General features: G+C 45.5%; 2 protein-coding genes and 5 non-coding genes across 17 annotated transcripts; 6 read left to right on the top strand and 1 right to left on the bottom strand.

Annotated features, from left to right (window-relative positions):
• Window positions 1-622: 622 nt before the first annotated feature.
• On the bottom strand, window positions 623-16177 carry aasdhppt (aminoadipate-semialdehyde dehydrogenase-phosphopantetheinyl transferase). Of its 10 annotated transcripts, none has more exons than XM_030381503.1 (10): window positions 16091-16163; window positions 15453-15527; window positions 15225-15321; window positions 13872-13982; window positions 7474-7584; window positions 6438-6579; window positions 5062-5183; window positions 3323-3526; window positions 1345-1413; window positions 623-1231 (listed from the first exon to the last, which is right to left on the bottom strand). In XM_030381503.1, exons 2-10 carry the CDS (start codon window positions 15518-15520, stop codon window positions 1064-1066), a joined length of 1092 nt encoding a protein of 363 aa, XP_030237363.1. In that variant the 5' UTR covers window positions 15521-15527; window positions 16091-16163; the 3' UTR covers window positions 623-1063. The 10 variants fall into 10 exon arrangements, with proteins under 10 accessions (XP_030237363.1, XP_030237362.1, XP_030237365.1 ...); XM_030381502.1 differs by having other exon boundaries at window positions 623-1234; window positions 16091-16156; XM_030381505.1 differs by having other exon boundaries at window positions 3323-3484; window positions 16091-16155.
• trnaa-agc (transfer RNA alanine (anticodon AGC)) lies at window positions 7633-7705 on the top strand. Its single transcript has one exon. It is a non-coding gene; the product is annotated as a tRNA-Ala (tRNA).
• Window positions 14030-14102, top strand: trnaa-agc (transfer RNA alanine (anticodon AGC)). Its single transcript has one exon. It is a non-coding gene; the product is annotated as a tRNA-Ala (tRNA).
• trnaa-agc (transfer RNA alanine (anticodon AGC)) lies at window positions 14477-14549 on the top strand. The gene has a single exon. It is a non-coding gene; the product is annotated as a tRNA-Ala (tRNA).
• On the top strand, window positions 15104-15176 carry trnaa-agc (transfer RNA alanine (anticodon AGC)). Its single transcript has one exon. It is a non-coding gene; the product is annotated as a tRNA-Ala (tRNA).
• trnaa-agc (transfer RNA alanine (anticodon AGC)) lies at window positions 15577-15649 on the top strand. Its single transcript has one exon. It is a non-coding gene; the product is annotated as a tRNA-Ala (tRNA).
• On the top strand, window positions 16178-23210 carry msantd4 (Myb/SANT-like DNA-binding domain containing 4 with coiled-coils). 2 transcript variants are annotated; one of them, XM_030381500.1, is made up of 5 exons: window positions 16178-16311; window positions 17180-17570; window positions 19408-19503; window positions 19778-20077; window positions 20901-23210. In XM_030381500.1, the coding sequence occupies exons 2-5, from the start codon at window positions 17463-17465 to the stop codon at window positions 21735-21737; spliced, it is 1341 nt and encodes a 446-aa protein (XP_030237360.1). In that variant the 5' UTR covers window positions 16178-16311; window positions 17180-17462; the 3' UTR covers window positions 21738-23210. The 2 variants fall into 2 exon arrangements, with proteins under 2 accessions (XP_030237360.1, XP_030237361.1); XM_030381501.1 differs by having other exon boundaries at window positions 19316-19503.
• The last annotated feature ends 133 nt before the right edge of the window (window positions 23211-23343 follow it).

Genomic DNA, 23343 nt, shown 5'->3' with positions numbered 1-23343 from the left:
AGACATACAGATCATTTGACCCCTGACTATGTTCGATGCTAGGCCATTTGATTTCCCCTCCTGTATACTGGAATTTAAGTTGGCGATTATCGGATATGGTAAGACGTGTAAGATCTGTGAGGCAGCGGCAGCAAACATGGAGGCCAGCGCTCAAATCGATAGCCCTGGCTGACCTGGAGGAAGATGGAGTTCGACCACAGGGTCAAGGAAGAAGGAAGGAGATACGATTGAAGGGGAGAGATGGAGACACAGGGAATGGCACTATGGGACAATTCAATGTACTAATACACTGAAAATGTCAGCGTTATTCAACTTATTACTGAACATTTACATTAAACTCATGCATTTTTTTTTAAATAGCGTATTTAATTGTATAAATATATATATTGCTTGTTAAGATATTTTTTCTTACACCCACAAAATCATGCCATGATCAGTCATGCATATTAGTAAAGTCAATAGAAGAGGGATTTAAGCGAGGGCAGGCAGTAGTGTGCATAAGTCACGAACACACACACACACACACACACGCACACACACAGGTTGATAAGAGACATGGATGGCGAGAGAGAGTATTAACATACAGGTAAACACCTGAGAAATAAGTAGAAGAACACCAAGACTTCATTGACATTTCTTTATCTGTTCCCATGTAGCTGGGGGTTCAAGGCGAAATGTGATCGTAAAAATACAACCCAATTAGTCAAACAACATATCACTCAACCACAGTCAAACAGTGCACACAGTGAGTGTATTACACACAGAGCACATTGAAACACATTAACCGTGCGTTTTTCCAGCACTCAGTAATGCAACAGGTCCAGCGTGCCCAAACGTTCGCCAATGTGCGTCGTTGCCTCCGGAGCGACCCACAGCCCAGCAGGTCATGGTAAGACGTGTGCCTGGGTTCATCAGAGCTCCAGCCCGTGGCAGGATGACGCATGCGTGTGGACCCGTGTCCATCCGTGTCTTCCTCCCTGCATCTCCCGGACATTGTGAGGCGCTCCGGGTGCGTTTGGCCCGCTGTGGCGTGACTCCGTCGCCGCGCTGGAAGGTGCGGCCTTCACTCTGACGGGGCCCTGCTGCTCTGTCTCTGGGGGGCCTCGCCCTTGCTCTGGAAGCCGTCCCAGTAGGCGGGGTCTTCCTCGCTAAGGGGCGTGGCCTGAGCGATGAGGTCACCGAACGTCAGGTGGGTGAAGGCGGTCGGGGGAGGGGGCGACGGGCATCTGGGCTGCTGTGGGGGGGACGGGTGAGGGTTTGAGATCCGGCTACACCACAGGACTGCTGTGGTTTACATGGCGGGAGGGGAGGGTTGTGTTGGTGCTGTGCGGTGTGTGTCCTCACCCCAGCAGGAGGAGGGCTGTGGAGTCCCAGCGCCACGGCAACATGGTGGTCCGCATCCAACAAGCATTCCTGAAGAACAACAGACACACACAAATAGCACTACTGAAATGCATAGATTAGCTGTGAAAAATTTGGTGTAAAAAGCTTGAGCTTTTTATTACTGTTCAGCTTCTCCCCGATCGAGCCGCCAGTGCTTTGAGCCCCTCCCCCCCCCCCCTCTCTCGGCACGGCAGGAGATGGATAGAGCGCATGCGTGAGATATGCTGAACAGCGGGCAGCGTTCAGGGATCAGAACAGACTCACATAGAGATCAAAACCCAGCTGCACAACTGTCGTTCAAAAATGAAAAATAATAGGGAGGAAATATATTTGTGAAGAACATGTTTCTTGACGTCTTTCCAAGCGCCCGGGCATGCACCGCATTCAGTGACCGCCCCCCTCTGACACACGTCCTTCTTGATGAGACCTCGTTCTAAACGGCACTCATAGCGGTGTGTCAAACCACCACCACCACTGCCACCTGTCTCTTCCCCCACTTAAGCCTAGAGGGCTGAAGGAAGTGGTGCATTAACATTTACCTCTGCGGCCCAAGAGGAAGCGAGGCAGCAGTAGCAGCAGCAGCTATTCCCGGGTGTGAAAACACAGACACCAAAGTCGCATTAGAGCCTCCCATGGAACCGATGAAACTAAGTGATTACCTGTCTTCTGCCCTCACACGGACGTGATGCAAGGGAGGGAGTACGGTGGTGGGGCTGACATCACTGAACACTCAGAGGAGCCGCAGGTGAACAAATAAAAGGAACTGGTGTAGAATGAAGCTGGTGAGGTAAGTGTTGAAAATACCCAGGAGGATGGGCTAATGACAAGGTAAATATAAAAATGTCATTGGTGAAATGAAATGGGCAGAAGGTGGGATAGGGTTGACATGGGGGTGTTTCCATAGTTATATCTAGTGACGCTGAGAGAGAGAGAGAGAGAGAGAGAGAGAGAGAGAGAGAGAGAGAGAGAGAGAGAGAGAGAGAGAGAGAGAGAGAGAGAGAGAGAGAGAGAGAGAGAGAGAGAGAGAGAGAGAGAGAGAGAGAGAGAGAAGAAGAAGACACAGAGAGAGAGAGATTGATTGATGGGGCTGGAGGAAGAGGAGTGGGAGAGGGTGAAGGCCTTGTGGCGAGGGAGCAGGAGGTGTGAGAGACGACAGCAGCGTGGCGACCGAGGGACTTCTCTCCTGAACTCCTCTAATCTCTGATATTGATGTGGGGAAGGAACGGGGGGGGGGGGGGGGGGGGGGGGGATCTCTGGAGAGCAGTCCCCCCACACATCGACATATCCTCTCAAAATAGGGCCACTTTGGATTCAATTTGAAGTGTCTCTCCAGTGGCTCACACTACAAAACGGAGAAGGAAGCGGGGGAAAAAAAGGGAGGCAGGAAAACACAGGCACTCACTTAGGCTCCACCAGGTTTTTCCTGGTAAAGAGCCCGGCCCTCATGCTTCTTGGGTTCACTATGTTTTGAGAATGGACTTCAGGTGACCCTAATCTAACACACACCCAACCACACACATATTCACACAGCATACATCCATATTGAATCAGATATCCCGTCCATACCATTAAAACACAGAATAATCTGTTTCGTGACTCTTCTGAGTCACAAATCTAATTGGGATAAAACGTTTGATATTTCCGATATGGAAAACAGACTGAATGACACACACACACACACACACACTCAAATGACTGATGGCAGCCGTGGGCCCAATCTGCACTATAGTATGACGATTGTCTATCTCTGCTCTCCTCCCATCTGCCTACTTGATTTATGACGGCGGTACAACAACAGCAACAACAACAAAATCACAAAGATCTTCCTTCGCATCCTGCTTGAGTAATACAACAGTCGATCGCTGTCACATTTTCAAACCTTTATTACAGGAAAGACTCACAACACCCCCCCATCCCCTCTCCACCCCTCACTGCATACCTCAAACCTCCAGCTGTGCTCCTCCTCCTCGTCCAGATGCATCATGGTCCGGTGCTGCCCCTGCTCCTCTGTGACTGGCTGAGGGGAGAGGTGAAACTCCGCCCTCTGGAGGTTGAAGCCCAGCCCCGTGCCAATGGCCTTGATGAAGCTCTCCTTCAGCGCCTGGGCATGGAGAAGAGCCTCAGGGTTACCTCCCCTCGTCAGCTGTGTGGAGGAGCAAAGCATGAATGGGTGCATTCCAAATGTGCCTCATTAACCCCTACAGCGGACTCATGGGCCTACAATGCCAAAGAACTTCCTGAGGTGCGATCGCATGAGCGCGACTGTAAGCATTGCATAATACCTGAAGGGCCTTGATAAGAAAATGGCCCAGAAGGATCCCCGTGTGTGTTTGTGTGCGAGTGTGTCTGGGTTTGTGCTTGCTTTAGCAGAATCGCGCGGTTCCTAGCGAAAAGCCCTGCTCGATAGCCAAGGTAACAGCGTTTCGAGGCTAATCTCTATGGCAACAGTAGAGCACTGCCATTAGTCAACAGTATGTCGTTGGTATCGGAGCTTGACGTCTCTGTGCCACCCTCTCAATCTCACAACGGCCTCGCCACACGCACCGCCACCGGCCCTGTCCATCTGGGGCCGGGGGCAGCGTGGAGAGGGAGGGAGGGAGGGAGGACCGGAGGGAGGGAGAGACAGAGGGACGGACGGAGGGAGGGAGGAACGGAGGGAGGGAGAGACAGAGGGACGGACGGAGGGAGGGAGGAACGGAGGGAGGGAGGGACGGACGGAGGGAGGGACAGAGGGACGGACGGAGGGAGGGAGGAACGGAGGGAGGGAGGGAGGAACGGAGGGAGGGAGGGAGGAACGGAGGGAGGGAGAGACAGAGGGAGGGACGGAGGGACGAAGGGAGGGAGGGAGGGACGAAGGGAGGGAGGGAGGGACGAAGGGAGGGAGGGAGGGACGAAGGGAGGGAGGGAGGGACGAAGTGAGGGAGGGAGTGAGGGACGAAGGGAGGGAGGGAGGGACGAAGGGAGGGAGGGAGGGAGGGAGGGAATGAAAGCGAGCGATGGATCGAAGGAGAGGGGAGTGAGAGAGAGGTAGACAGAGGGGAAAAAGGTAAAGAGAGAATAAGAGGAGGAGCGCGCGAGACTGAGTGAGTGAGTGAGTGAGTGAGTGAGTGAGTGAGTGAGTGAGTGAGTGAGTGAGTGAGTGAGTGAGTGAGTGAGTCAGTGAGTGAGTGAGTGAGTGAGTGAGTGAGTGAGTGAGTGAGTGAGTGAGTGAGTGAGTGAGTGAGTGAGTGAGTGAGTGAGTGAGTGAGAGAGAGTCATAGCGATGAAAGATATATAGAGGTGTGGAGCAAGAGCGAAGGAGAGAGTAAAGTGTACGAGAGAAGAAAGGGAGAGAGCTTGTCTGGAAGACATGACAACAAAATATTTGAAGATGACAGAGAGAAAGGATGGAGAAAGAATTTAAGAGAAAAAAAGTGTTGTCATGGTGTAGTGCATGTTCTTAAACGCATCCTCGTCGAATAAAAACACATGCATGTGTTTTCTAGAAATAACGACTGTTTCCCCTTTTAGGAAATACACACACACACACACACACACACACACACACACACACACACACACACACACACACACACACACACACACACACACACAGAAGCATATAGCCCCAACTTTGCGGCCTCTGCAATCCTCAAGCAATGCTCTGCCAGGTCCAATATATATGGTTGCTATAGTTACCCAGTGGCGGTAGAAGGCGGCGAGTTGCTGGCGCTCTGAGCCAGATGATTGGATGACGCTCCACTCGTACTCCGTAAACTGACGAGTCATGATGCGGAAAAACTGGGATACAGAGCTGCTACCTGCCGTCGGAGGACGGAGAGAGGGAGGACGGGGGAGAGTGGAGGGGCAAACCATGAAATGTGTGTCCACAACACACACATACACACACACACACACACACAAACACACAGGTAGAAGCTTGGTTTGAAGAGGAGGGAAACAGATTAGGGAATAGACAGATTGGGTGAGAGAAGAGGAGGAGAGAGAGAAAGTAGAGGATAAAGAGCAGACGGTGGGGGCGAGAATGAGGCGGGGGAGGGAGGGAGGAGAAACGCACATCTGATAATTATTCTGAAAGCATATTCCCTCCCAGGGCCAACAGAAACCCACTGAAACCTCGTTTTCCCCCATTAGGTACATTTACATTTTCGATTTTGAGAACATTGCTTTGATTAAAAAAAATGTGTCCATGAGATTCATGGATGAAAACTCGATTCAATGTGTTGCTGTCATTTATGCCTCATGATTTCAATCAGTTATACCGTCGGGATATTGAGATACTGTTATGCTTCGGAGGCTGGTGACGACAGATAATCCTTTAGGAATGTCCACAGATCAACTGTGAACAGACAGTCCGTGCTCAACACATCACGGAGAACGTGCCTCATCCAAACTGTACCACAAAACAAATTGGGCAATACTGACACCTGGTGGGAGTAAAGAAAACAGCAACGCTAGGATAAACAATCGTTCACTGACTGGCTTGGCAAGACCCTGATGGTCAGAAAGGACAGGTGGGCTAACCTGTAAAACAGAAAGGACCATCCCAAATATCAAATATCCCTAAAAGCGAGATTTAATGTGTTCGATGCTCCATCTCTTCCTCATGCTATTGGCTTGAAATGTGTCTCATAGACTGTTCCTTGATTGTGGAACCAGCTGCCATGCACTGAACATCTAATTTTTATTCATCCATAATTTTTTACTGCAGCTATTGACATATACTTCTACAACTGTAACATACCATGAAATATGAGCACCTCATAAAACAAGCCCTTAACTGCTAATTCAGCCATCAGGCAAGTGTATCTGGAGGATAAGGAAACACCATAATGTAGCTTTGTTGTGTGATTAGAGGTAATTAGAGACAAGTGGCACCTGGTTAAAGATAAAATGCGTAAGATGACAGAAAGATTTGAACTGAGAAAGAGAAAGAGACAGAAAAGACAGACAGACAGACATGGTCACCAAATAAAAAAGATATTTGCTCTATTACCTCAATGGATAGGTTATTATGAGTTTTGGCTGATATGTATACAGTTGTTAGTAAGTACCTGGCATGGTGGTTTTCATAACGTCCACCCCGACCTGCAGGCCCTGCTCTGCAGCCAGCACCGCATACTCCCCCTGGTGGGAGATGTTGAAACTCCACCTCTGGGCTTCTCTGCTTAACGGAGGTGTGTGGGTGGTGGTGGCCTAAAAGCAGACATTAAAGCTAGTGTAGGTTATCTTAGGGGCATTTTTGTCATATTAGTTCATTTATCTTTACATTCCAACAGCAAACAATAAATCAAAGGCACTATGGTCATTTGAAAATATTAAAAAAATAAAACAATCCGGTATCTATTGCTGTGGCAGGCATTTAGTACGCCTGTCCAATCATTTTATTCAGGCCAAGTGAAAAGAGAAGAGAGCAAACCTGTCTATTTATACTTGCCTACCTGCGTACTCTCTGTCCATGCACTCACTGCACATGACCGGAGTCTTCCAAAAAGCTATAGCAGAGCAAATGTAAAAGCTAGAGAGCTAATCACTTGTTTTTGGTGAGTGGCTTTTTGAGGGAGGCCTGAAGGTGGGGTCATAGGATTATTTTCAAAATGTAGATACAATTTGAAAATAATGAAGATACATTTCAAAATGTATCTTGCTCTGGCTGGTTTCTCGCCAACCATATCTTTAAAATAATGTTAAACACGGCAAGAATTTAAAATGTACTTGTAATTTTCTAAACACAGAATAACTAAAGGGTTGACAACCATTTAGTTAATGTGTTGACAACAGATAAAACAGGAATTTATTTCACAGCTCAAGTACAATTGGATTGCTTGAACATTCCTTATTGGTGATATGATCCGATGCTGACTTTCATATACTGTATGTGAAACATTGATTCAAATGCATCATGGCAAATTCCATTAAACCTCTGATCTGACCATTGCTTTATAGTGTAGAATAACGTCATTGATAAGGGAGTTGGTCTCTTGGAGGAGAGCATGCCCCTCTCCCATTATGCTCAAAACTTAAGTATGCCTTTGCACAAATAGAAGACCCTTGCATGATTATTGTATTCAGACTACATCATCAGCCTACCTCTGGCAGCACCAGGTACGGCTTCCCTCTGGGTGAGCGTGCCAACTGGATCTCTGACCAGGGAACTGCAATCCTCTCACACACAAACTTCCTCAGGAGCAGCCGACCAACCTAGAGGACAGTAAAGAGATAGTGAGAAGGTTTTGGGTAGGTCAGGAAGGGGAATTAGCTCAAATGGTAGAGCGCTCGCTTAGCATGCGAGAAGTAGCGGGATCGATGCCCGCATTCTCCAAATCATTTTCGATTCGTTATTCACTACTGGAAAAAAAAAAGAACAAAAGCCCAAACTGACCATTGCTGACTTGGCATCTCTGGCAAAAACGAACTGTCCAATTCTCTCCTTCTCCTCTCGCTGGATACAACGCGCCGCATAAAGCCACTCGGACCGGGTCGGTGTCCAGGAACCATACCGAAAAGCCCAACGAACAGACCCCATGGCGGCTCTCAAAGGTTAACCAAAGTCCTTCTTCGGCAAAACATGCGTTTGTCCAAAGCTACTGAGGTAACTGTTGCTTTGATCCAGGCGTACTGCGTTTTGACGAGCAGCGCCAGCTCACAGGCAAAGATCCTACAGATGTTCTGGTACATTAAAACGGTCCTGCTAATGTTCAAACATAGTTCTAAGATTCGGATTTCTAACTAATGATGACTATTTAAACTTATTAGGCAAAAGATATATGTATCCCTGTTATTGTTTTGGTTGTGGTCGGACATGACAAGCGGAACACATGTCCGGAAGTATCGGGGGCGGGACCCTCTACGTCAGAGGTGGGCGAGCTGCCGGACGAGCCAATAGAAGCTGTTCACGGTGCAGTGATAAAGCTACGAGATGCTGTGCCTGGTATAATGGACATCCAATTTAATTCGAGTGAGATCAACAATGTGAGTTATTTTCATCTGATAACAATCACATATCCCTAGGGTAGCATCAATAGAATAAGGTGATACCACAGCCGGCTAATTTTGCCAGATGAAATGCCATTTACGATGATCTCAGCCAACCACTCGCCGGGCATTGATTGAAGAAGAAGGCAGCAACCAATAGTTACAGCAAGATTGATGTGTAGGTTTCGAAACGGTGCGGGGGTTACACCTCATGGGGAAACATCTAACAGATATGAATAACGATCTAAACCCATTGTGCAGTTTTTTCCACTTTTTTTTGTCCACTCTTTATACGCAATATATTTTTTTAAGATATGCGTACATTTTAAACAATAAATAGTAAAAATAGATAAGAAAAGTGCTTTTCATACACATCTTTTTTTCAATCAGAAGTGATTTTTACTGTAAGTAGGTTCTACCAAGGAACTGAGTTGAAAACGTTACACTCTTACCGCATATGATAAACAATACACAGGTATCTGCCATGTTAAATCATGTTTATTTCAAAGATGTTACGATGACAAGTTTGGGGATAATTCATCTATACAAAGTATTTTCAATAAAAAACAAATTGACATATTAACAATAAAACAACATGCATGGCTACACCATCATAACATGTTATTTACATGTGACTGCATACAATTTTTTCCACAGACAGGTAACTAACGTATGATAGTAAGCATTATTGACCCTTAACACTAATATTCAGAAAAAACACTGCCTCAAAAGGCTATTGGCTTAAGCAATACAAGTAGAGGCATATACTTGAAATTTATACCCTGAACTTTTAAACGTTGCAAACGTGCAAAAACATAATTATATATTTATGTGGCATTCAGTCCAATGCTGAAAAAGAGATCCGAGTCGGTTCGCAGAGAATACTCAAACGCACCATGAGTAAGTCAAACCGTCCAATCTGAAGGCTCTACTTAACCACTCCCCCTACTCACTTCCACCAATGCAAAGCGAAGAGAACCAGAGAGAACTGAGTAGGGGAGGGCGTAGCCTAACTAGTTTGTGAACGACCCAGAGAAACGCAACGCAAATTCAATGTGAACATGTATGAGGCTCTAATAAAATCCCGGACGATTTTGAAATTCCGCAAAACATTTTTTAAAAGTGTCTCAAAAAGAGGACATGTCCGGGCAAAAGAGGACGTCTGGTTACCCTACGTACAGGGAACACATTTGATTCCCACCTGTAACACTGTTAAATAGTTCTCTCCAGTCACGCTGAAAGTAAATCGCTAGTAGTAGCGCTTTAATTTGCAGTGTCAGATATTTCTGAGAAATCTGAATGCTGACTAAATTCTCAGAATTCTGACACTGCAAATTATTGCACGCTAGTGAACTACTTTAAGAAAAACTCAACATCGCGACCAGACGATAAATTACTGGTGAGAACCTTCTTAAATGAACCTTTAATGCTGGATTTAATTATCAGAATTCGGATTTTATCCAAGTATTCTGACTTTATTATCAGAATGCTAAATTTTATCTCACAATTCAGACTTTATTAGCCTATTCATTTTCTGAATTAAAATTCTTGTGATCAATTATCTACATTTGTACAGTCGATGTGCAGCACTTTAATTCCCGTCAACTTTTTTTCTAACACCAGCACTTTTATGCTGGTGTTAGACAACAATTATGCCAATGTTCCTGACTGCTATATACAAAACCATTTATAGCGCATCTATTTTTTGGCTGCAAGTGATAGTCGCCCTAAATGCAGCTTTAATGTGGGCTCTGATTCTGAATGAATGCCGCTGCTGAACTGTGTGAATAAATAAAGGGAACTGAAATCTAAAGAAGACAAGTGGTTTCGATGTACCGGTGAATTCCAGCTGAAAGTGGAACATTGCGGCCATCATGGGAAATTAAAGGTTTGGTATGGAATTCGCTTTTTTGGCCATTTTTGCAAAATTACTTGAAATCGTTATCATAACCCACTTACAGCCACTGAGTTAGAATTACTGACATGAAAATTAAACAAGTCAATCATCTGTGGAACGGGCAGGGCTCGAAAAACTCCAGACAATGATTTCCAGAGCCACCGAGTTGCATTGGACAGTAAGTACGTCAATCAAACGGTCGTACTGCACTCCCCCTCCCCCGCGCCCCGCGCGCGACCCCTTCGTGCAGCACTCGTGACCCAGAGCAAGCTCCTGTTTGTTGTTATCCTGCGGTAGCTACTGGAACTAGTTAATCCACATTTGGACCTAGCAGTAGAAGACAATTTCCATGGCAGACAAGATGCCACCATCCCCACCCCCACCACCACCACCAGCAAAGAGAAGGAAAACCCTACCCTAGCCTGGCTCGCTCTCGCGCATCTGTATTCGCGCTCGGGCATGATTGCGTGTCCAGGTACTTGGAATGGGTGGAGTCAGAGTCAGCGTTGAAGGAGAGGGGGTAGGACCATTTGAGTTGTGCATTTTCAAAATCTGCTGGCGTTTCGCAAATCCCATACCCAACCTTTAATGTAGCCTAGGCCTATTGTAAGTAGCTTTCAATTCCTTGTTCTTTTGTTGAACATATCCCCCACTAGATTCCCCCTACCCCAACACAGATTTTTTCCTATAGAAACCTATATGGTGGAAACCGATACGCCCTCTCAACTACAAAATGTTTGAGTCACTTCTATGGAAGTAAATCTGTGCCATCGGATTTTGAAAATAAAAAGCCATTGAACTCTAAGCACTGAATATTTATGCATTGAAATAACGTATCTGGATTTGAATTGAACTCCTATTCAGCTTTATTTTTCAATGTTAAAAATCAAAATCAAATTTTCAACGTTATAAAATTCAACGTGGGGACGTTAAAATTCAAATCCAGATATCAATGCATAAATATTCAGTGCTTAGAATTCAATGGCTTTTTATTTTCAAAATCCGATGGCACAGATTTACTTCCATACAATTCTCCTTCGTCATGCTTAACTGATCATACCTCTCTCTCGTTTGTTACACAAATCTTACCATGGACACTCCCAGAACCCCTCTCAAATTTCAGCCAGCTGGAATTCTGAACGTGTCCCGCCTCCGAAATAGCCTGGCTATAGCCATGCTGCCTTGCGCGCGATTTTATTTCGTGCTGCGAGGCAGCCTGGAATCCATGGATCCGATTTTCGCCTGAGATGGGGAACCAATCACAGAACGGGGAGGGACGGCAAGACGATGACGAAGTCTATGCGACACACCCATCGTCTTCTTCCGAATTGCGTGTGTCTCACGCATGGACATAAGAGCTGTGTTCGAAATCGTTCCCTATACACTCACTCACTATTCCCTATATAGTGTTCATGATATAGTGCACTATATAGGGAACGAACAAACGAGAATTCTGAAGAGCTGTAGTTCACAAAGCGGCCTCACATAAAACCTAAAATTATCAAACTTCTTCACGAAAATTTTTAGTTTTCTTTGCATGAAAAATTATAATTTAAATACACAAACAACATATGTGTTATCTAGGGCATATAAAGACTGGGACCAGAAAATAATTATTTTCTCTCCATTGACACCCATTCATATTTTTCGATCTCATAGGTCCCATCTGGTCCCATGAGCTCTACCGGAAGGGGCGTGACTTCGCCACTCTATTATCCCGGATGTTGACAGTCGCATTTCAGCAAAGGAGGCGTAGAAGAAGGTGCCGGATGTTGACAGTAATGGCTGTAGAACTGCAGCGCCATATGACGAATGTATTAAATATGCAAATTTGATCGGACCTGACTGGAAAGTATTACCCGACACAGTGGCGGGTGAAGTGACACAATTCACCCGCCACCATACGAATCCACCCGCAAATGGCGTGTGGCGGGTGTTAATTTCCATCCCTGACACACACACGCCAACCATTATCACAAATGGTGATCTTATTGCCCCTTACTATTAGAGCAATGTCTCCCAGGGGATCCAAAAATGAATATCCTGTGAATTATTTAAATAATGATTTATCTTCAATCGTTTCATTTTTTATTCTGTGCTAAAGTGTTCCTCAGATTCTTCTAACTGTACATGGATCATAACTAAGAGGTCAGTGTCTTGGTGTTTAGCGAACAAAATGACCATCTTATGGAAATTTCCATTACAGGGTAAAACCTGTCCTCTCATATACTGTTGCATTTTTACATACTTTCTTCTGACTCTCCCCTCCCCTGTCCATTGACACACCCCTATTCATCACCATCTCCCTCTTTTCCCCCTTCAACAGGGATCTCCATCTATTGAATCCTCTCATCCATCCTTCTATCATGTCTCCCCATCTCATAACCTTCCTCACAGTCAGGGTCCTCATCTCTCTCTCTCTCTCTCTCTCTCTCTCTCTCTCTCTCTCTCTCTCTCTCTCTCTCTCTCTCTCTCTCTCTCTCTCTCTCTCTCTCTCTCTCTCTCTCTCTCTCTCTCTCTCTCTCTCTCTCTCTCTCTCTCTCTAGCTGGATTTCCTCCAGATGCAGTTCCTGAAGAGGAAGAGCGCAACTACAGCGTTCGAGAGACTCAGACGCTCATCAGAGAGATTCACAAGAGGCAGGAGGTGCTGTTCTCCCGGCAGCAGGTTCCCAGGAGATGTTGAAACTCCACCTTATCTGCTTAACAGAGGTGTGTGGGTGGTGGTGGCCTAAAAGCAGTCATTAAAGCTAGTGTAGGTTATCTTAGGGGCATTTTTGTCATATTAGTTCATTTATCTTTACATTCCAACATCAACCAATAAATCAAAGGCACTATATGGTCATTTGAAAAGTAAAAAAATAATAAAACAATCCGGTATCTATGGCTGTGGCAGGCCTTTTACCCCTGTCCAATCATTTTATTCAGGCCAAGTGAAAAGAGAAGAGAGCAAACCTGTATCTATACCTACCTACCTCCATGCACTCACTGCACATGACCGGAGTCTTCCAAAAAGCTATAGCAGAGCAAATGTAAAAGCTAGAGAGCTAATCACTTGTTTTTGGTGAGTGGCTTTTGGAGGGAGGCCTGAAGGTGGGGTCATAGGATTATTTTCAAAATGTAGATACAATTTGAAAATAATGAAGATACAATTCAAAATGTATCTTGCTCTGGCTGGTTTCTCCAAGTCACCAACCATATTTTTAAAATAAGGTTAAAGACGTCATGAATTTCAAATGTACTTGTAATTTTCTAAACACAGAATAACTAAAGGGTTAACTTGAAAACCATTTAGTTAATGTGATGACAACCAACAGATAAAACAGGAATTAATTTCACAGCTCAAGTACAATTGGATTGCTTGAACATTCCTTATTGGTGATATGATCCAATGCTGACTTTCATTGATTCAAATGCATCATGGCAAATTCCATTAAACCTCTGATCTGACCATTGCTTTATAGTGTAGAATAACTTTATAGTGTAGTCATTGATAAGGGAGTTGTTCTCTTGAAGGAGAGCATGCCCCTCTCCCTTGCTGCTCAAAACTTAAGTATGACTTTGCACAAATAGAAGACCCTTGCCTGATTATTGTATTCAGACTACATCATCAGCCTACCTCTGGCAGCACCAGGTACGGCTTCCCTCTGGGAGAGCGTGCCAACTGGATCTCTGACCAGGGAACTGCAATCCTCTCACACACAAACTTCCTCAGGAGCAGCCGACCAGCCTAGAGGACAGTAAACAGACCGGAGGGGGGTTTGTCCAGTGCAGGAAGGGGAATTAGCTCAAATGGTAGAGCGCTCGCTTAGCATGCGAGAAGTAGCGGGATCGATGCCCGCATTCTCCAAATCATTTTCGATTCGTTATTTACTGGTGAAAATAATCCCAAACTGACCATTGCTGACTTGGCTAAACACAGAATAACTAAAGGGTTAACTTGACAACCATTAAGTTAATGTGTTGACAACCAACAGATAAAACAGGAATTAATTTCACAGCTCAAGTACAATTGGATTGCTTGAACATTCCTTATTGGTGATCGGATCCAATGCTGACTTTCATATACTGTATGTGAAACATTGATTCATTGATTCTCCTTTTGGGAGAGCGGGCCAACTGGATCGGACCAGGGAACTGAAATCCTCTCACACACAAACTTCCTCAGGAGCAGCCTAGAGGCAGTAAAGAGAGGTTGGAGGGGGGGTTTGAACAGTGTAGCAAGGGGAATTAGCTCAAATGGTAGAGCGCTCGCTTAGCATGCGAGAAGTAGCGGGATCGATGCCCGCATTCTCCAAATCATTTTCGATTCGTTATTTACTGGTGAAAATAATCCCAAACTGACCATTGCTGACTTGGCTAAACACAGAATAACTAAAGGGTTAAATTGACAACCATTTAGTTAATGTGTTGACAACCAACAGATAAAACAGGAATTAATTTCACAGCACAAGTACAATTGGATTGCTTGAACATTCCTTATTGGTGATATGATCCAATGCTGACTTTCATATACTGTATGTGAAACATTGATTCATTGATTCTCCTTTTGGGAGAGCGGGCCAACTGGATCGGACCAGGGAACTGAAATCCTCTCACACACAAACTTCCTCAGGAGCAGCCTAGAGGCAGTAAAGAGACGTGGGAGGGGGGGGGGGTGGATAGTGCAGCAAGGGAAATTAGCTCAAATGGTAGAGCGCTCGCTTAGCATGCGAGAAGTATGCTAATCCAGAGGGCCAACTGGATCGGACCAGGGAACTGAAATCCTCTCACACACAAACTTCCTAAGGAGCAGCCGACCAGCCTAGAGGACAGTAAAAAGACAGGGGGGGGGTTTGACCAGTGCAGGAAGGGGAATTAGCTCAAATGGTAGAGCGCTCGCTTAGCATGCGAGAAGTAGCGGGATCGATGCCCGCATTCTCCAAATCATTTTCGATTCGTTATTCACTGCTGAAAAAAACACCAAACTGACCATTGCTGACTTGGCTCTCCCTCTGGGAGAGCGGTGCAACTCTATCTCTGACCAGGGAACTGCAATCCTCTCACACACAAACTTCCTCAGGAGCAGCCTAGAGGCAGTAAAGAGAGAGTGGAGGGAGGGTTTGTTTAGAGCAGCAAGGGGAATTAGCTGGATCGATGCCCGCATTCTCCAAATCATTTTCGATTCGTTATTCACTGCTGAAAAAAACACCAAACTGACCATTGCTGACTTGGCAACTGTATCTCTGACCAGGGAACTGCAATCCTCTCACACACAAACTTCCTCATGAGCAGCCTAGAGGCAGTACATAGAGACGGGAGGGAGGGTTTATGAAGAGCAGCAAGGGGAATTAGCTCAAATGGTAGAGCGCTCGCTTAGCATGCGAGAAGTAGCGGGATCGATGCCCGCATTCTCCAAATATTTTTCGATTCGTTATTCACTTCTGAAAAAAAGAAAAAAAGCCAAAACTGTCCATTGCTGACTTGGCATCTCTGGCAAAAACCAACTATACAATTCTCTCATTCTCCTCTCGCTGGATACAACGTGCAGCATAAAGCCACTCGGACCTGGTCGGTGTCCAGGAACCATACCGAAAAGCCCCAACGATCAGACCCCATGGCGGCTCTCAAAGATTAACCAAAGTCCTTTTTCCGCAAAACATGGGTTTCTCCCATGGGTTTGTCCGAAGCTACTCAGGTAACTGTTGCTTTGATCCAGGCGTACTGCGCTTTGACGGGCAGCGCCAGCTCACAGGCAAAGATCCTACAGATGTTCTGGTACATTAAAACGGCCCTGTTAATGCTCAAACATAGTTCAAAGATTCGGATTTCAAACTAATGATGATAATTTAAACTTACTAGATAAGAAATATACGCATCCCTGTTATTGTTTTGGTTGTGGTCGGACATGACAAGCGGAACACATGTCCGGAAGTATCGGGGGCGGGACCCTCTACGTCAGAGGTGGGCGAGGTGCCGAACGAGCCAATAGAAGCGCTGTTTACGGTGCAGCGATAAAGCTACGAGATGCTGTGCCTGGTGTAATGGACATTACATTTAATTCGAGTGAGATCAACAAGGTGAGTTATTTTCATCTGATAACAATCAAATATCCCTAGGGTAGCATCAATAGAATAAGGTGATACAACAGCCGGCTAATTTAGCCAGATGAAATGCCTTTTACGATGATCTCTGCAAACCACGCGCCGGGCATTGATTGAAGGAGAAGGCAGCAACCTATAGTTACAGCAAGATTGATGTGTACGTTTCGAAACTGTGCCGGGGTTACACTTCATGGGGAAACATCTAACAGATATGAATAACGAGCTACACCCATTGTGCAGTTTTTTTTTGTGCAAGTTTATAAACGATGCCCATTCCTCTTCGAGAGGAACTCCACACATGCTACAAGTGAAGCAAGCGTCGCTTACAATTTTCGCAATAACACATGGGCCGTAAAATATAAATGTGTTGTTACATGTATTATATACATGCAACACACACACACACACACACACACACACACACACACACACACACACACACACACACACACACACACACACACACACACACACACACACACACACTATTTAGAACCATTATCACAAATGGTGATCTTGTTGCCACTTGCAGCAATGTCTCCCACAAGATCCAAACTTCATATCCTGTGAATAATGTTTTCTCTTCAATTGTTTCATTTTTTATTCTGTGCTAAACTGTTCCTCAGATTCTTCTAACTGTATTGACATGGATAATAACTAAGAGGTCACAGTGTCTTGGTGTTTAGCGAACAAAATGACCATCTTATGGAAATTTCCATTACAGGGTAAAACCTGTCCTCCCGTGTACTGTTGCCTTTTGACATACTTTCTTGTGACTCTTCTCTCCCCTGTCCATTGACACGCCTCTATTCATCACCATCTCTCTCTTTTCCCCCTTCAACAGGGATCTCCATCTATTGAATCCTCTCATCCATCCTTCTATCATGTCTCCCCATCTCATAACCTTCCTCACAGTCAGAGTCCCCCCTTCTCCTAACCTTTAGGTTTCTACCAAAATACTCTCTCTCTCTCTCTCTCTCTCTCTCTCTCTCTCTCTCTCTCTCTCTCTCTCTCTCTCTCTCTCTCTCTCTCTCTCTCTCTTTCTCTTTCTCTTTCTCTTTCTCTTCTCCCTCCCCCCCCCCTGGGCATCCAGCCCCCCGCTCATCACCAAGCTGGATTTCCTCCAGATGAAGTGTCTGAAGAGGAAGAGGAAGAGCAACTACAGCGTTCGAGAGACTCAGACGCTCATCAGAGAAATTCACAAGAGGCAGGAGGTGCTGTTCTCCCGGCAGCAGGTACCCACTCCCGCTGCGGCCCCATGTCTGCTGACTGCCTTGCACAGACGTATGCACATCAAGTCATTCAAACAAATACTATCATGTATAACTATACATGATAGTAATACATCATGGTATATGCATAATATTTGATGAATGGAGATGATCATGATGATGAAGACAATCCCCATTGTCCTCCTCCTCCTCATCATCATCCTCATCATCCCCACCTCATCTAATGCAGCACCAATTTCTCACCCTTCTAGACACCATTCCCATATTCTAATAGAACACACCATTTGTCATATACATTGTTAGATTTACATTTACATCTAGGACATTTAGCAGACGCCTTTGTCCAAAGCGACTTACAATTAGTACATTTGTTAGAAAGAGGAGAAACTATATATTGCTGTTGGTACAGTAAGTACCCTATCTTCATAGAACGTGCCAAGCACTAACAATTGCTAGTTTAACCCTTTTCCCGTGTACAACAAAGCTATCTAGGATAAGATGCTACACAACAAAGTACTATTTTTGTGTCCAGTGCCAGGATGTTCAACATACAATAAGTGCGTACATTAAGTGCCAGGACACACAGCATACAATAAGTGCATACATTAAGTGCCAGGACGCACAGCATACAATAAGTCCGTACATTAAGTGCCAGGACGTACGACATACAATAAGTGCATACATTAAGTTCCAGGAAGCACAACATACAATAAGTACTGAGGAGCGTAGGGAGGGGGTGGCTATGCAGAGTATGCTACTCTATTCTATGCTATTCGATCTAAAGGAATTGAGTAAGCACATATCTCTTCTTGATCTAGAGCAGGACTTCCGACCAAGCCTATACCTTGTGTTATGAATACAATAATAGGTCTTGGAGTTAAACGTTATTGACGTTGAAAGACAGTTTCTATTGATCAATATATTGTTAGTGACGTTGAATACAAAGAGTAGCCGGAGATCATTCCCAGTGCTGACCCTGTCCCCAAAGGAAATGGTTAAAGTCCCTCATGTTGACGTCGGCATTGCGACGTTAGCTGCTCGAAAGATGTGTATTGTTGTTGTTGTTGATGTTGTTGCTGAGGTCAGGCATTCACTTTATACCGGAGAATTTACTATCAGCACCTGTGTGGCAGATACTGAATGCAGTGGCGATCGGTGACTTTTCACACAGGTCAGGCTGATGGGACCTCCAAAGATGGGAGATCTCACAAAGCGCCGGCGGGAGATTTGCTGAACACCAGCACTTCAGTGTAGATTCACAGAGAGATCGAAACATGGCCGCACAAAAAAACGAATCATTGTGAAATACGATTTTATATATAAAGTTTGCTACTTAGATAAACATTGAAAATCATTTTCAATAAAAATGGACCATTTAAGTTTAATGCTTTTTCCTTAAAAGTTATAAGTGAGTTGATTTAACGTTGATTTGTTATCGCCACTCGTTCTGGATCTCTGACCTATTAAAACAATCTGATGCAGACATTTTGAGAAACATGTTTTGAGAGCCCTTTCTCTTTAGCGTGAGGTTAAAGATATAAATTGCTCACAATAATGTCGCGATTAATAACAATGCAGAGCGATGAATATTTCGGAGGATGTGTGTGTGTGTGTGTGTGTGTGTGTGTGTGTGTGTGTGTGTGTGTGTGTGTGTGTGTGTGTGTGTGTGTGTGTGTGTGTGTGTGTGTGTGTGTGTGTGTGTGTGTGTGTGTGTGTGTACTCACTGGTTTGTGTGTTCCCACCAACAGAACACAGCCATTAATGAGCTGAAGAGACAGGCCTGGGAGGATGTGTGTGTGTGTGTGTGTGTACTCACTGGTTTGTGTGCTCCCACCAACAGAACACAGCCATTAATGAGCTGAAGAGACAGGCCTGGGAGGAGGTGGCCGGCGGTGTCAACGCGCTCGGCGAGGGAGAGCAACGCACAGCCGCCGAGGTGCATGTGTGCGTCTGACGAGGACGTGTTTGTGTGTTCGTTTTCAGCTCAGTTTGTGTCTCTAAATGTTGACAGCATTTGTCGATTTTCTTTTGGATTTTGAACAATGTGTGACCAGAAAACATGAACACAATAAGGGAAGAAGAAAAATAAAGTTTCCCCTAAAAAACATCCTCAATAAATCTCAAATGAGTGCAACGTGGATGGGGTCATCGTCCATCGATGGATTAAACTGAAGGCGTGAATGAAACCGCCCTCTATCTCCGCCTTGCAGGTGAAGCGCCGGTACCTGGACTGGCGTACGCTGATGAAGAGGAAGCAGCTGCGGGCCGAGCTCTCGGTGTGCCTCTTCCCCGCATCCTCGCTGGCTCTCAAGGAGGAAGGCGAGCACTCCTCCCCCGAGCACGACGCCGCCATGCTGGGGTCGGCCTGCGATCAGCTGGTGGATCTCTCAGGCTTTCCCAAGGACCACCATTGCAATTGGCAGGAGCTGGTGGCTCTAGGGGAGCCCAGCGGGCACACGATGATGAGCGCGTCCGGGGTGAAGATAGAGGAGGACGCCAGTGAATACAGGGTACATGAGAGCCTATGGTCAAAAAATTAGAAACCTAAATGAGTTTGTGTTTTCAAACTCATGTGTGTTTTCAGACTCCACTTCCATTTTTCCAAACATGCTTATTCGACCCTTTGTCTCACCATTTCTCGACTTTAAGGAGATGAATTGATCATTAAATACAAGTGGTATTCTTAGTCCAATACTCATGCATAGGGTTCAGAGTTCACCTAGACTCTGTATAGCCACCGTCTACCCCCCCCCCCCCCCCCCCCCCCCCCCCCCCACCCCTCTTAAGCACTTATTATATGTTGCACGTCCTGGCTCTTAATGCATGCACTTATTGTGTGCTGTACGTCCTTGCACTTAAAAACAGTGCTGAGCATCGTGTAGCATCTAATACTATCTAGCTTTGTGGTATACGGGGAATGGGTTAACCTAGCAATTATTGTTGCTTGGCACTTGGTTCTATGAACATTCTTACTGTACCGACAGCGATATATTGTTTCACCTTCTTCTGACAATTGTACTTGTAAGTTGCTTTAGATAAAAGTGTCTGCTAAATGTTCACAAAGTAAATGTAAATAGGGCTCAGAAAGACATCTATTTAAAGTTTGAGTTAGTGTACCAGCTATCCGAAATCCACAAAGGTAATATGGATATTCAACATTAATCTCTTTTTCTTTCTTTCTTTCTTTCTTTCTTTCTTTCTTTCTTTCTTTCTTTCTTTCTTTCTTTCTTTCTTTCTTTCTCTCTTTCTTTCTCTCTTTCTTTCTTTCTTTGTTTTCTCTCTCTTCTTTCACTCCCCCCCCCCCCCCCTCCCTCCCTCTCTCTCCCCCTCCAGACAGACAGTGACCGGGACGGGGCGGATGGCGACGGCGAGCTGGATGAGGACGACTGCTTCCCCGCCCTGCTGGGGGAGATGGCGTCGCGCGGCGAGGTCTGCGGCCCCGACGTCTACTGCCACATCGACGAGCTGGGCACGCTAGCCTCCTCGTCCTCCTCCTCCAAGGCCCCCACCTCCACCACCCCCACCCCCAACAACATCAGCACCACCCACCGGGACTTCCCCCCGGCTGGCCTCTGCGGCGCCTACACGGGGCTGGAGGGTCTGCAGCCGCCCCCGGGAGAGGCGGCGGCGGCGGCGGCATCAACAGCGGCCCTCCTCGCCATGGAGAAGCAGCGCCTGGAGCTGGAGCGGCAGCGGCTGGCCGTGGAGACGCAGCGGCTGGCCGTGGAGCGGGAGCACCTGGAGGTGGAGCGGGAGCGGCTGCAGACGGAGCGGGAGCGCTGCCACGTGGAGCAGGAGCGCTTCCGCGCAATGGCGCTGGGCCGGACCCGGTTCCCCTCGGAAGGGCCGGCGCAGCAGGGCCCGCCGTCCTCGTCGACGGCGCCCGACGGGAGGCCGGATCTGGCGGGTGGGGGCGGAGACGCGAGCGGCGGTGGCGGTGGTGGAGGTGGAGGTGGAGGTGGTGGAGGTGGTGGGGGTCCGGGGCGGTGGGCCGGGTCAGTGGCTGCCACAGAGCTGGAGACGGAGAGGCTGAGGCTGGACAAGGAGCGGCTGCAGCTGGAGAAGGAGCGGCTGCAGTTCTTCAAGTTTGAGTCGGGGCGGCTGCAGGTGGAGCGAGAGCGCCTCCAGGTGGAGAAGGAGAGGATGCTTCTGCAGAAGGAGCAGCAATAGGAGGAGTGGAGGGATGAGGGACGGGGAATCTATGTTTATCTGGCCTTAAGCACCGTGTTCACGTTGGGTTTATTATTTATTTAGTCGTTTTGACTTTTATTTATTTATTTGTTCAAGTTGTTTTTTTACATGATGACATTTTAGGAAATTGCTTAGAAAATATTCTTTCCTGCTATACTCTGTAATGGAGACAAATGCTTGTTACGTGCTAAAAGCAAAGATGTGCCTTGCAATGCCTTCACATACAGTTAAAAAAGGGGTTTGAATAGTAAGGTCTTTTCTACGTTTTGTCTTTTAACGTTGTTGTAGTGTGTGACTCACCATCTTAGTAGACACACACGTACTCCTACCTTTGCCAAGTGGCTACTTGCTTGATTGGTTGGTGATTGGCAAAGGCCTTATCCGTAAACTTTAACCAGCCATTAAACAGTCTTTTCTCTTTGATTATACTCAACCACAATGTACGATGTCTGTCTCCAGTTTAAATATTTTTGAATGTCTTTTAAAATGTGAATTCAACCGTAGTCCATACAGGGTTAATTCCTCTGTTTATATAGTGTATAGTTTATATAGTAATTGCTATTGACTTACAGGTGATTTATATACATCTATACAACATACAATTTCAAAAGAGACGATTCTTGTTGAGTATGATGGTAATTTAAACGATAAAGAAGATGTGAAGCGTAATCCGATGTAAGAAATACTGTCCGATGGAAGGTTGTTTGGCTATACCTATAGTATAAAAGTTTAGAAATTATATTTCCAAAACTGTTTATTCTCTGTTTGTTCAGTTCTCATGTTCTTAAATCCTGCTCATGGGGATGTGTGTTTTTTAATGAATGGATGCCAACCCTGGATTGTTCATTGTGTGTGTGTGTGTTGATTGAAATAACAAAATATTGCATATTACCTACAGTTGCAAAATCACAATTTGATACCGCATGTGTACAGCACAATGTTGCACCAAGCACAACATATTGGAATATCACCGACGCATGCACTATTTACTAGCAACAAAGGCAATAGTGCCTTGTTTACCACATGTTTTGATACCACATTCTCAAATATGTTCATTTTGTATATATTTTTTACCAACTCAGTTGTCCCAGTTATACCTGTTTGTATTTTGTGATTGTACAATGGTGTTGTGGGAGACATGTGTATGGATGATGGCTTGTTACAGCAGCCTTACCTGGCCCAGTCTGATTGGACTCTGGGGTTGCACACAGATGTGAAACTTAATTTATTGTTTGAATTAGTGTTTGGAATTGGTTTATATTTTCTTGTTTTTTTTTATAATATGTAAAGTTCGTGATGGATGATTTGTTGGCCAGTTATTGTAAAGACCAACAGCATACACTTTTGTATCACCTGTGCTGTTGCATTATATAGACAAAGTCTCTTTCAAAAAGAAAAAGTAATTATTAGAAAGAGGGTGAAATAAAGCGATTTTTAAACCACCCTTCAATAGCCGGTGATTTTATGTTGTTATTGTTAGGCTGTCATGCTTACTGTACTGCCTAAGACACCTTTGCCCTTTATTTATTTCCTCTAACATGATATTTATTTTTGCTTCATTTATATCTTGCCAGATGTGATTTGG

The sequence above is a fragment of the Gadus morhua genome, chromosome 16 (assembly GCF_902167405.1).
Source record: "Gadus morhua chromosome 16, gadMor3.0, whole genome shotgun sequence".
NCBI classification, from domain to species: Eukaryota; Metazoa; Chordata; class Actinopteri; order Gadiformes; family Gadidae; genus Gadus; species Gadus morhua.
This window is presented reverse-complemented; position numbering and strand designations above follow the sequence as displayed.

Coding starts and splice junctions, on each gene's coding strand:
- aasdhppt (XM_030381502.1), bottom strand. CDS start 15,520: ATGAGGAAGTTTGTGTGTGAGAGGATTGCAGTTCCCTGGTCAGAGATA. Junction 13,983..15,224: donor GGAGAGCCAAGTCAGCAATG/GTCAGTTTGGTG, acceptor ACTGTCCTCTAG/GCTGGTCGGCTGCTCCTGAG. Junction 6,580..7,473: donor CGTACCTGGTGCTGCCAGAG/GTAGGCTGATGA, acceptor GTCTGCTTTTAG/GCCACCACCACCCACACACC.
- msantd4 (XM_030381500.1), top strand. CDS start 17,463: ATGAAGTGTCTGAAGAGGAAGAGGAAGAGCAACTACAGCGTTCGAGAG. Junction 17,571..19,407: donor TGCTGTTCTCCCGGCAGCAG/GTACCCACTCCC, acceptor TCCCACCAACAG/AACACAGCCATTAATGAGCT. Junction 20,078..20,900: donor AGGACGCCAGTGAATACAGG/GTACATGAGAGC, acceptor CTCCCCCTCCAG/ACAGACAGTGACCGGGACGG.